General features: G+C 43.1%; 1 protein-coding gene across 1 annotated transcript in view; it reads right to left on the bottom strand.

The window, feature by feature from the left end:
* Positions 1-2,110: 2,110 nt before the first annotated feature.
* DDX4 (DEAD-box helicase 4) overlaps positions 2,111-13,564 on the bottom strand; it is a 53,626-nt gene continuing 42,172 nt past the window's right edge. Inside the window, exons 17-21 of the mRNA XM_066240873.1 lie at positions 11,584-11,729; positions 5,429-5,528; positions 4,013-4,283; positions 3,344-3,454; positions 2,111-2,696 (exon numbers count right to left, since the gene is read on the bottom strand). Coding sequence (XP_066096970.1) covers positions 2,610-2,696; positions 3,344-3,454; positions 4,013-4,283; positions 5,429-5,528; positions 11,584-11,729 — 715 coding nt within the window. The 3' untranslated portion in view covers positions 2,111-2,609. The remainder of the gene's footprint in view (positions 2,697-3,343; positions 3,455-4,012; positions 4,284-5,428; positions 5,529-11,583; positions 11,730-13,564) is intronic.

Raw genomic sequence — 13,564 nt, 5'->3', positions numbered from 1 at the left:
GTAAAATTCTACCAGAACATAAACAAGATGGAAAAAAAAACCCAGAAGAGATCATATAAATTAAGCCTACAATTCCACCACCTGACTAGTAGCAGTTCGTGAGAGAGCAGAGAACACTTTGGAAAAGGTTAGCGAAGGTTAATACAGAACCTTCCCCAGAGAAGGATGTTCAGCCACGCCCAGTGGGTACCAGCCGGCACGCCTGGCCCACTCAGGATAAAAGTCAAGAGCACCACCACCTTTTGGGATCACACTTCCAGCAGACACTGACTTTGGACATAGGAAAGTGATATGGTGAAGAGGAAATGTTTCTTCTCCCAGCAAGGAAAAGAGAAAGAGCCCATACAGTACCAACTGCTCACAGAGGGGAGGGGAGGGTCCAAGTTTAGAGCACACCAGTACATGGGACGGTGTCAGTTTTCATTTGACCCTGACATAGTAATTCTCCCTGGAAACAGAGAGAGAAGTCATACACCTGAGGAACAGGAAAGGAGGCGTGTCAGATAGGGTTCCTTAGCCTGTTTGGAGAAGAGGAATTACATAATGTGAACCTGCTGATGGAACAAGGGGGTGTCACAGTTATGGAGGAAAAGGCAAATGTTACCTCTGGGAATGCCAAAGGTTTACAGGTGTCGCAATGAAAAAACAGAAATAAGGGGAAAGCAAGGGTACGTAGGGCTTTATCATCTCACTGAATATACTTCTATGTCACTGAAAGCTACCAAGTTTTTTTTCTTTTGCCTTTGTTTTCTCTTTTTATTGTCTCTAGGTGGCATGATGGATGCTAACTTAACTGATTGCTGTCGTTTCATATATTATGCTGTATGCCGTAAACTTACACTGTGATGTATGTCATTCTATCTCAACAAAACTGGAAAAAACATATAAAGTTACCAAGAAGAGGGGAGTTCAACATTTACTTATCATACAGAAAGTCATGAGCAGTCCGTACTTAGGGAGACAAAAATGAAACACATGGTCCCACCAGGAAGGGCAGAGGCAGCTGAATGTGGGATGTGGCACAGCCATCTGTACAGGAAGAGGTTGGGCATGCCCCTTCCTGTCTCTTTTTATTTTCTAATCCTATGTCTATAGTATTTTATTTTCTAACCAAATGTGTGTGTTACTTTGATATTTTTTGAAGAAATTATTCAAACCTAGATGTAAAGATGAGGAACATAATTGAATATGGTGATGTTTACAGTTGAACTGTGATGAAGTGGGCTGTGTGTGATTTTATTTCCCTTTTTTACCTTGGTTTCAGTAATGTTGTGAGAGTAACCTGACCCAGCGGGGAAGGATTTTTAAAGCAATCAGGCTGAGGCCAGGAAGCTCTTTGAGGAAATGATTTAAAAAAAATAGAAGTGGCCTACAAATGATCTTTATAAACAAAACAAACCGAAAGAGAAAATGAAGATATTACAGTAACAAAGCAAACACCTCCCTCATTTGGCCTTTTCCAGAGGTGAGAGTATGACATGTGAGGTATTTCCCGTGTTTCTATCAGCTGAACTTCCCTTCTGAGTGCTCTGCTGTCCTGTGCGCACCTGCCCTCCGGTATTCCACCTGTGCGCACGGGAGGAGCTACATGGGGCGGTGCACTGCAGTCACTGGGTGCTTCTCCTCGCCTGCTGTTCCAACTCCCGATTAACATGCTCTCAAAACTGATCGTTTTTTGTCTAATATTTACACCTGTTTTATGTCTTAATGTTTTGGTTCCTTCTTTGAATGATTCAACTTACATTCTTGACATTGTAAGTTTAAGATATATAATGGTAAGTGAAAAAAGGGTTGTTCCCCTCAATCTTAAAATATCAGAAAAATTAATTATGGCAAGAATAAACAACATTGTTTTCTGTTGATCAAGTCTGAGTTCAAAGAGTGATTTTCCTCATTCCATCTGTATATCACTGTATATTATACACTAATATTTAATTTATGTAAGACTGTTCACTGGTTTCATAAAACAAAATTTCAAATAAAGTCGTTGAAAACCATGATATGTAAACAAAATTAAAAGTGCTGTGCAAAACTCGGGGAAGTTTCATCCTTTATTTTCAAGGAAAAGTCTGCATATTATACAAACATCTGTTGTCATTAAGTACAGAGCTCACACAGTCAACACGGAACTATGTCCTTCACATGTCTGATGACCTAGTATCAGAACCACCCTGAGAGGCGTTCTCTCACTGTGGCTTCGTGAAACCATGTTCTTCCATTTCAGTGACACTCCATAGCTGGAAAGCCTCCTTTTAAGTAAAAATGAGACCCAATAATTTTTAACCAAAAGTATATCCTCTATCCTACTGCTTGTTAAGAGGATCAACAAACACTGCACTGAGACATGAAACAAGTCTCAACCTCTGAAGAACACACTGGAAACAGCAACACACTTCCAATGCCTTCGTCTTCCTGGGCAGCCCATGCGCATCAGCAACGGCAACGCTGTAACTTCTAGCATAACTGGTCAGTAAGGACTTTAAGGGTGGGAGCAAGAATAGAACGATAGGAGACACGAGTGTGCTGGCTTCACACTTTTGTTAAAAGACAAAATCAAAACTGCTTCCTCCTCTGCGCGGACCGAACCACAGGCTGGAGGCTGGTTCACGTTAGTCCCACGACTCCTCATCCACTGGGTGAGGGACTTGTGAAGAGGGAAACCCTGCTGTGCTCAGGATGCTCTTGCCCTGGTAATTCTATGAGAGAAAGAAAGAAAGGTTTACTTGTCTGGCAGCTCCAAGGTGGCACTGCCCAGACAAAGGGCAGGGACGCGAGGTTTTCCTCCACGTCTATCCCAGACCCAGCCCCGATAAACACAGCCTGCCGGAAAAGAGACCCATGTCCACCTGGGACATCTAAATTGCACCAAATATGTCAAGAAAAAACAGTTCAAGCCAACAGTTTTGGCAAATGCAGAAACTTAAGCTCTCTATGTCAACAAATAAGCATAAATAGTTAATGACTCAGATACTATTTCTCTTGCCCAATAAACTGACCCCTCAGGAAAAACTACAACTCTACCTCTAGAATACTGTCCTAGGTAAAGTGTGCTCAGGGTGCCAAAATAAAGAGCTCCCACACAAAGTTCCAAAGATCCCAAATTAGAATTTAAAATGCCAGCAAATTTGGTAAAGGAGAACATTTGAGCATAAATCTCAATATTAATTCCTCACCTTTAAGACCAAAAATATCTATGTACTCAAAATTTTAAAGAAAGAATGTTATTTTAAGTATATAAACAATGACTTACATAAATATTGAATACTATAGTTACTTCACAGTATTAGGCACATTTCCAAGCAGCAACTAGAAGCCAAGTTCTGAACTGTTTGTCTCAACCAACCTTTCTGGTATCCACCGATGCAAACATGCTTCCTCGTGAGCTCCCACTGAAGCCAGGGACGTAGGTACTGAAGGCGACTTCTTCCAGCCATGCAGGCACATCCTGCTGAGCCTTTAGAAACAGACGAACCTCGTGTACAGCATGAGTCAAGTCTCGGTGGGAACAACGTACTTTTCCTGAATATACACACGTATAGCAGATCTACTGTCAACACTAAGGTAGGAACACTCTCCATTCTGTGTTAAACTTTTATACTTAGCCCTGGCCGGTTGGCTCAGTGGTAGAGTGTCGACCTGGCGTGCAGGAGTCCCGGGTTCGATTCCCGGCCAGGGCACACAGGAGAAGCACCCATCTGCTTCTCCACCCCTCCCCCTCTCCTTCCTCTCTCTCTCTTCCCCTCCCGCAGCCAAGGCTCCATTGGAGCAAAGTTGGTCCAGGCGCTGAGGATGGCTCTGTGGCCTCTGCCTCAGGCGCTAGAATGGCTCTGATTGGGGCAGAGCGACGCCCCAAAATGCGCAGAGCATCGCCCCCTGGTGGGCATGCCAGGTAGATCCCGGTCAGGCGCATGTGGGTGTCTGTCTGACTGCCTCCTGCTTTCCAACTTTGGAAAAATACAAAAAAACAAACAAAACAAACAAACAAAAAACAAAAAAAAACCTTTATACTTACGTCCGACAGGACCTTCACTAGAGGCTGCGCCAGATGCCTGTCTGACTCGGGATCAAAGAAGGAGACGGCTCGGCCAGGGTTCCCACAGCGACCAGTGCGCCCGATTCGGTGAACATATTCATCGATGGTGGAAGGAAGGTCAAAATTGATAACATGTTGAACGTTTTCAATGTCCAGCCCCCGAGCAGCGACGGAAGTAGCAACCAGAACCGGGCACTTCCCGCAGCGGAAGTCCCTGAGAGCCTGCTCCCTCTCCCTCTGCTCCCGGTCACTTGGAAGAAAGGAAAGCAGGGATTTTAGGACAGCTCTAAGAAAATACAAATAGAACCTTTAAAGGCCGACAGACACATTTCTTTTAATATGGTAGAAACAGCTGCATTTAACATTAATGTCTACTCACATACCATGAATTACTAATGCCCGTCAGCATATCATTTTAGTTCTTAAGATAGTTGGGGGCTGGAACAAGTATCCCCACTTATAGATGATGTACAGCTAATACATACAGCCAAAATATAAACTCAAGTGTGACAACTGTTAAATCTCACCTATTAATAACCTCTATTAATAATTCTAGTTTTGAAAATAATACAACTACTTGATTAGAATGCTTGCTTAAAAGATAACAGATTTTAAAAAACATACAATCTCATAATTCTACATACTCACTAATATGTTATACCTACTAGTAAAATAATGATAAAGTTGTTTTAAAATTATGTTTTTAAGCCCTCTGTTAAAACGAAAGTCAGGCATTGGCCTTGGCCAGATGGCTCAGTGGCAGAGCATCAGGCCGCCATGTAGAAGCCCCAGGTTCAACTCCCAGCCAGGGCACACAGGAGAAGCACCCATCTGCTTCTCCATCCTTCCCCCTCTCCTTTCTCTCTCTCTTTCTTTTCCTCTCCTGCAGCCAAGGCTCCACTGGAGCAAAGTTGGCCCGGGTGCTGAGGATGGCTCCATAGCCTCCCCCTGAGGTGCTAGAATGGCTCTGGCTGCAACAGAGCAAAGCCCCAGATGGGCAGAGCATCGCCCCCTAGTGGGCATGCTGGGTGGATCCCAGTCACATGCATGCGGGAGTCTGACTTCCTCCCTGCTTCTAACTTCAGAAAAATACAAAAAAGTCAGACATCAAGAAGGTTTGATTCAGCAGAGGAAAAACTCAGATCTAAGGACCAGAGAACAGTGAGAAGTTAACATCCCTCATGAGGAAGAGTCTTAAGATAAACCATTAACACATCCATCCCAGCCACTCAGTCCTAATAAAACTTAAAGTGAAGATGAAGAGGAACGGTTCAGAGTCTGAGAATTCTGAACACTAATCCTAGGATTATATCCTGTTAGTTACATATATGCATCTTTCTGAACAAATGACAAAGAGCGGTTCCTCCCCCTTGGAAATCATAGTAATCTGCTCACCCGTGAATACTTGTTGTTGATATTTTTTCTTGACAAAGAAAAGTGGCAATAAAATCTGCTTTTTTCTTAGTTTCAACGAAGACCATGGTTCTTTCATCACCTACAAGACAGTGAGACAACAATTAACATTCAAACTGAAAACTTCAGGGGAAGCAAGAGGGGGGAAGGAGGAGGAAGAAGCCATGTCATCCACCACTTCGGTCCCAGCGCCTGGACCAGTCAACCAGCCAGGCCAGGCAGCTACAGGGGCACAAGCATTTCCCTAACGGAGGAAAGGCAAAGATAAAGAGACAAGGACTGTTTCTTGCTTTAGGGACTAAAGTAATCATCTCGCCCTTTGCCCTTCCCAGGACAACAGCAGGAAGAAAAGGCCGAGGGGAAGAGAAGTGATGCTCACCTACCTCTGCAGTTCCAAATTTGTCTCAGGTCCTTCACTTCCCTCTCTACAAATAAATGCCTTTGCTCTGTCCTTCCTAAGACAATCCGGTCTTACATTCTGCCTTGATTTTCCAAGATATTTATAATAATGGCATCCAACCAGAGCTGATAAATAGGACATTTCATGTTCTAACTTTACCTCTTAATTCAAACTACTTTATTTATATAGGCATAGAGAAAATTAAGGAATAACTTTCTTCCAGAGTCTTAGTGCATCAAAGATTATTTACTTGCTAGCTTAAAGTATTTAATTGGAAGAAATTCAAGCATGAGCCAGAGATTTTTCCACACAAGGAATTTCCCTACCTTAGAAAGATGACAGTTACAGGCCCTGGCTGGTTATCTCAATGGATAGAGTGTCAGCCCAGTGCATGGACGTCCCAGGTTTGATTCCTGGTCAGGGTATACAAGAGGAGCAACCATCTGCTTCTCTTCCTCTCTCACTCTCCCTTCTTTCCCTTTTTCCTCCCCTCCCATACCCAGATGCTCAGCCAGTTTGACCATTGGCCCCAGGCGCTGAGGATAGCTTGGTTGGTCTGAGCACATCAGGCTCAGGCACTAAAAATAGTTTGTTTGATTTGAGCATTGGCCCCAGCAGGATTGCCGGGTGGATCCTGGTCGGGGTGTGTGTGGGAGTGTGCCACACTCTCACTAAAAATAAAAACCAGCCCTGGCCGGTTGGCTCAGCGGTAGAGCGTCGGCCTAGCGTGCGGAGGACCCGGGTTCGATTCCCGGCCAGGGCACACAGGAGAAGCGCCCATTTGCTTCTCCACCCCTCCGCCGCGCTTTCCTCTCTGTCTCTCTCTTCCCCTCCCGCAGCCAAGGCTCCATTGGAGCAGAGATGGCCCGGGCGCTGGGCATGGCTCTGTGGCCTCTGCCTCAGGCGCTAGAGTGGCTCTGGTCGCAATATGGCGACGCCCAGGATGGGCAGAGCATCGCCCCCTGGGGGGCAGAGCACCGCCCCTGGTGGGCGTGCCGGGTGGATCCCGGTCGGGCGCATGCGGGAGTCTGTCTGACTGTCTCTCCCTGTTTCCAGCTTCAGAAAAATGAAAAAAAAAAAAAAAAACCAGAAAGATGATAGTTATAGCCTTATAGCCTTAATGGAAGGAAGAATGCATTACTGTTGATAATCCCCCCTCCCCATCCCCCTACCATCTGACTTCCTTTACTCAACAAACATTTAGATACCAAACACTCTTCTAGATGCTGGAAATACAGCAATGAAGCAAAGCCCCTGCCCTCACTGTGGGGATGCAGATAATTAACAAATATTATGCATTAATTCCTAAAAAGAAAAAGATTAGCAGGATAAAGAATCCCAAGAGACTATACCTTCTCTAATTAGATGACATCTGAGTAGACATAGAAATATAATAAGACAGTGAACAACTCAGATATCTGGGGAAAGAGCATTACAAAGGCTCGGAAGCACAGTGTCCTTGTTCAAAAAAAACAAACAAACAGAGAGAGAAAGAGAGCAAGAGAACACATGCCCCCATGTGGTCTCCCCATTCTGGGAACAGTAAATGGCAAGTACAAAGACTGAGGTGAGGTGGAATGTGCCTAGTCTATGTGAAGAGAACGAGCAGTTGTGGCTGGGGACATGGGCTGGGGACTCAGCAGGGGGAGAGAATGTGACAACTAGAGACCTAGAGGTTGTTTCACGTAGGCCTGAAGGCCCTGGAAAAGGCTTCCTTTGAAAAAGGAAGAGCTAGGCTTTCAGCAAAGAAGTGCTGCTCTTTGTTTTAACTGAGCAGCTACTTGGATGCTGTATGTATTTTGATGGTAGAACCAAGAAGATTTTGCTAACAGATCAGATGTGCAGTTAGAGAAAGAATTCAAGGACACCTCCAAGGGTCTGTCTGAGCAACTAGACAATGGATCCAAAACAAAGAGCTATCACTAAAGACGATGCCAGACAGCAAGTAGAGAAATCAAAAGGAAAACTGATTCCTGCAATAATAAGCTGTCTTAAAGACAGTCATTTTATTTGAGAGTAATGCTTTTATCAGAATCATTCCTCAACAGTTCTGAGGTCATCCAGCGAGATGTCTGGGGCCAAAACTGAGTCACCGGAGAGCCAGGCACAAAACAGTCTGAGCAGTGGGAGCCCTCATATCACCTTTCCTGGTTCCTGTGGTGAATCCCACCCGACAACCAAAACCTAGCTCTGCTGACCTCTTCAGTATTTTCTCTCCCACTGACTTTGCATTTGCTCCAGTCAGACAAGCTACACCCCACTGGTGGTGGCAACAACTGCAAAGTCCACTGTTAGTTAGACTCTACTAAGAATCTAAAACAATTCCAGCTTCGACAGCTAGATTATCACTGTTTGTATTTAGTGTGTTCCTCCTTGGCCCGCAGCTGATGTGCTAAGACTGAAACTATCAGCGCCATGTGTGTAATTCAGAGTGGTCCTCACCTATAGTGATGTGTGATCATTATGTTGACACCTTATGGACAGTACTAACAAATTCAATTATAAAGTCTCTTGATTAAAGGAGCTCAATTCTTATTGGTTTAGAGAAATAAATAAAATAGAGAAGTAATTCACTGAGATAAACACTCCTAAAACTCCCAGAAAATAAACTAAACTAATATTTTAATTGTATTAAAGTTATTTGAAAAATTCTTCCTACAGGGCCTGACCAGTGGTGATACAGTGGGTAGATGCTGAGGTCCCAGGTTCAAAACCCCAATATTGCTGGCTTGTGCATGGGCTCATCCAGCTTGACAGTAGGCTTGCCAGCTTGAGCATGGGATTGTTGGCTTGAGTGTGGGATCATTGACATGGTCTCAAGGTCTCTGGCTTGAGCCCATGGTCACTGGCTTGAGTCCAATGTCACTGGCTTGAGCAAGGGGTCACTGGTTTGGCTTGAGCCATTCCCACCCCTCAGATCAAAGGCATGTGTGAGAAGCAATCAATGAACAACACAAGTCACACAGCTATAAGTTGATGCTTCTCATCTCTCTCCCTTCTCTTCTCTCTCTCTCTCTCTCTCTCTCAAAAAAGTCTTCCTACAGGAACTAAATTAGAAACATTTTAGAATTCCCAAGTTCACATAATAAAATATTTGATAAACTAATGTAATAACTTTTAAAAATCTATGTCTTTTCCCTAGTTTTATCAGTGTTAAGAATACTATAGGCCCTGGCCAGTTGGCTCAGTGGTAGAGCATCGGCCTGGCGTGCAGGAGTCTCCGGCTCGATTCCCGGCCAGGGCACACAGGAGAAGCGCCCATCTGCTTCTCCACCCCTCCCCCTCTCCTTCCTCTCTGTCTCTCTCTTCCCCTCCCGCAGCCAGGGCTCCATTGGAGCAAAGGTGGCCCCAGCACTGAGGATGACTCTATGGCCTCTGCCTCAGACGCTACAATGGCTTTGGTTGCAACAGAGCAAAGCCCCAGATGGGCGGAGCATTGCCCCCTGGTGGGCGTGCCGGGTGGATCCCTGTAGGGCGCATGCGGGAGTCTGTCTGACCGCCTCCCCATTTCCAACTTCAGAAAAATACAAAAAAATAATAATAATAATACTATAAACACATTTTATTTGGATTTGTCTTTCTTAACAAATAGAGGTTACACCAGTCAAATCAACTAATGTCCTCCATAATGTTTAATTAAAACTATGAAAATGTTAATCTTTGCAACCAAATTTACTCATTATTTACCAGTATGTTTTTTAGGATGTCATCCTGAAGATTATTTCCAAGATCATGAGCTTTATGTATCTTAAAATAGTAGACTATATTGAGTTAATTAATTAATGGTCATCACTGAGTACAGACAGAATTCTCTAACGTTAATTACTAAACACAAGTGTGTGTTCTTTTGCTTCTTGGTTTTCACATCCTGTGAAGAGGCGATGTCTTTGAATCCCATTGAACAGATGTTCACCTTTGCCACCTTAACCAAGTGTAAAAGGAATGTGCAAAGCAGAAGGCCACACAGCAAGGTCACAGGCTCTGGTGACCAGCTGTAATGCTGTGTCTAGCACACCCCAGAGTTATCTGTGCCTTTTACTGTCTTTCTTTTCTTTTATACCTTTATTGCAACTGATAGCAATAAAAATACAAACATTCCTTTCAAATATGGTTGATTATTGTTTTGTAGATATCAACTAGCTGTGCATCTGTCTGTAAAAAGCCTCCCTGATATATGCATTCTTTGGATTCTCCCATGAACTACCTGTAACATTTTACTAGTTCCCTTGGTAATTAATAAACTCAGTAACATCTCTGACACCTGTTCATTTAAAATTAAAATTATGAAAAAAGCAGTTGGTTACAGTACTTCCACATAATGAAAACTGAATGTTAAAGTCAGAAGGGGGAAAGTTAGCATATTTTAAGTTAAAAACAGAAAAGGACATAAACAGAATGAAGAAAATTATGTGATATTTGAGGGAATACCTGATGGATATCCCATGCAAAGTAATGCAACAATAAATTCTAAACTGTAAAACAGTTAATAGTTTAATACAGAAATATATGAACAGTGTTTATGCACTAACCTCAAAGCCTTCCCAACAGCAAACCAGCACTTTTGAAAAATTCAGTTCATTAGGATTATTCTCTAAATAAACAGTATTCTACAAATCCACGTATTAAAACAGTGAGATAATGACTATATGAGAAACATGCTCTCATTTCAGCAAAACCATAGTGTTTGTTTTTCCTGAGCCTGGAGCTTCCGCTTACCGAGCACTGACCTGACTCCTCTGCACTTCTGTGTCCTAGTCCTTAAAATGAGAGTGACAAAACCTACTCAGAGGTGTTCTGAGAACATGATGCTTTAACAAGCAAGAAGCAATCAGAACAGGATGTGGCCCACAGCAGTTACTGTTTCCACTTCACGTGCAACAGTGTATGTTATGAAACATCATGAGGCAAATCAATGAAATTCTTAAACTCAAGATGAACAAGTATTTTGTTTTAAAAAGTATTTTTATATATATATATATATATATATATATATATATATATATATATATGACTAGAAACTGGATGGCTTCTTGCCTTAGCACCCAACACTGACACTCAACCGGAAACAGAATTCCACAAGGGAAGACAGGAAAGGGCTGCACAGCCCATAACCCTCCAACCAGGGAAGCAGAAGGCAGCACATGGCCGATTCCAACCGTATTCCCAGGTATAAGCTGCAGCTCTCTCGACCAACCAAAACACAGACGACTTTCTATAAAACTGTTTTGGGGGGAAAGGAACTAGTTTCCTCACCAGTATTGGGAAGAAACAGAACTAGATCTTTGAAGTCCCTTCTGGTGCCAATGTGCCCCGCGTCTATGAACACGGGCACTGTAGGAAGCAAAGCTGGGAACCAGATTCGGCAAAGGACTCACTTTGGGTGGAGCAGAGTTTGATGTAAAAATGTTACTCAGCCTTACTATTTTCTAAAACAAAAAAAAAGAATACGTTTCTGCTGGGTTAGTCAAATACTGTTAAGACTCAAATCCTTCCTATTTCTAACCTTATGGAGGAGAAAGGCCTACACTACTATGTAATTTACACGCAAAAAAAAATGAACCTTAAAAACCCTTATAAAAACAGCTTTAGAACTAGAATCTATGTAAACACAATTAAAAAAAACAGCTTTAGAAAAGGAAGAACTAATGAAAACAAACTTATTAAAACTTATGCCAAGCAATTGCTAATTTTTAAAAATCAAAATTATGACAAAAATAACTATAGCAATGAGAGATACCTATGTTCCGCAGAATCTCGACAAGCTTTTCTCTCTTCGAGTACTGGCCGACCTGGAGGACGCTCTGCTGCACATCCACACAGGCTCCGCCCACTTGTCCAACAGCAACGAACAAATAGTTTGGCTTTAAAAACTCCCCAGCCAACCTGGAAAGACAAAAGATTATTCCTTAACATAGCCTATTCCATGAATACACACAACATTTGCTGATCCTGCAAGGGCTACTTCAATATTAGACAGATTATAACAGCTCTGATATGATAAGGGGAATATTTACACCAGCCAAGCACTGTTTTCAAAGGTCAACATAAAATGTTACGATTCTGCAAAATACGTAACTGCCAGTGAAAAGTCTGCGTCCAATAACGGGTATGGTCATTCTGACTGGATGTGCTGACCATGCAACCCCACAAATAAAGTGTGTACAGAACAAGAATAAAAAGTATGCTAAACTGAGTATCAAAGTACAAGGACAAATTTTTGCTAAAAACTGAAATTTATGGCAAAAATTCTGTTCCTCACTCATGGCTTTCACATGTAAAATACTGTGTAAGTTACTCAACTTCACAGGAACAGTGATAAGTAAACTAGATCTCAGGTGAGTGCTTCTCACATGACGACACACACAGAAAATCAGATCTGTTGAGCAAAACTGTATAAAAGAACGAGACACAACATGAAGAGCCCAGAGGCCAGACAGGCCGGACAATGCTGGCCACCCCAACGGTGGATTCGCACGTCTCTCACTAACAGCCTGCTTCAGGTCACACAGAGACCTGGGACGTGGGGAAGGGGGTGCCGATTGCAAAGCTGAGTTTGGGGATGAGGGCCGTTCCACATCTCTCTGCAGTCCTCTTCTCTCCTACACAGCTGCCCCTTGTCTGTAGCTGCCTTCTAGAACATCATGATCACACTCAGTGTGTCCAGAACCTCTGTAAATCTCTGCCACTTCTCCTCGCCTGCTCTCCCACCGTAACAAAGAGAACAGCTCCCTTCTGCTCTACCTCCTTACAGAGACAAGCACCTCGCACTGGGGCGCACACAGTGACGCTGTCTATAATTCTTCCCTGTCATCACCCTTACTGTCACTGTACATGTCACCATACAGGTCGTGAGTGCCTGTGCCGGGCACGTACGCACGGTGAATGGCTCTGGGAGTGCAGGGACAAGCAGATGGCCTCTGCCTCTTGGGTGCTCACAGCAAGCAGGATGAATGTAGTTGTACAAAAATAACTACTACACTTTTAAAATATAGTTTAATATGTACATGTTTTAATTATATAGTAAATATTTTAACATAATAATCTGGGGTTACAACAGCATCTTCTGAACACTTACTATATTCCAGTAAATGTTCAAAGGGTTTTAGAACATTTAACACAAGTTCTAGAAGAGTCTTCATGTTTGAAGCTTGACTTAAGGAAGCAGCGAGTGAGAGTGTGGAACAGTAAGGGGGAAAGGCACTCCATGCAGAAGGAAAGAAGAAATGAGAACAAGTCATGAGGAGGGAAAATTAGGCTTACCCAGTCATCAGGAAATAGTTTTAACAGACAAAAAATAAAGATCCCAGGTAAGAATGTGGCTGGTGAGGTACAGACTGTCATGTTTAAAAGGAGTTGAAATCTGGTTCATCTGTGTAGATGGGAAGACGTGGCCATTTATTCTGAATAAACGTCTAGGAGGCTCAGACTTCACTGTGGAATTATTACTAACACAGAGGGAGGTCAGAGGCAGGGAGGCCGGAGGCAGGGAGACAGGTCAGAAAGCTCCTGTCAGCGAGCAGAGGGAAACCAAAAAGGATCTAATTACCACAGGCAGAAGAGAAGAAAGTAACAAACTTGAAACATTTTAGGAATAACTGCCAAGTTGAATCTTTTTGAAGGGCAGAGACTTAAAGAAATGAGAGGGAGGAGCCAAAAGATTCAAAGGACTCAGGCTTAGAAAGACGGTGATGCCAGAAAGAGAAACTTGAAAGGAGGAG

This window comes from Saccopteryx bilineata, chromosome 1, assembly GCF_036850765.1.
Source record: "Saccopteryx bilineata isolate mSacBil1 chromosome 1, mSacBil1_pri_phased_curated, whole genome shotgun sequence".
NCBI lineage: Eukaryota > Metazoa > Chordata > Mammalia > Chiroptera > Emballonuridae > Saccopteryx > Saccopteryx bilineata.
This window is presented reverse-complemented; position numbering and strand designations above follow the sequence as displayed.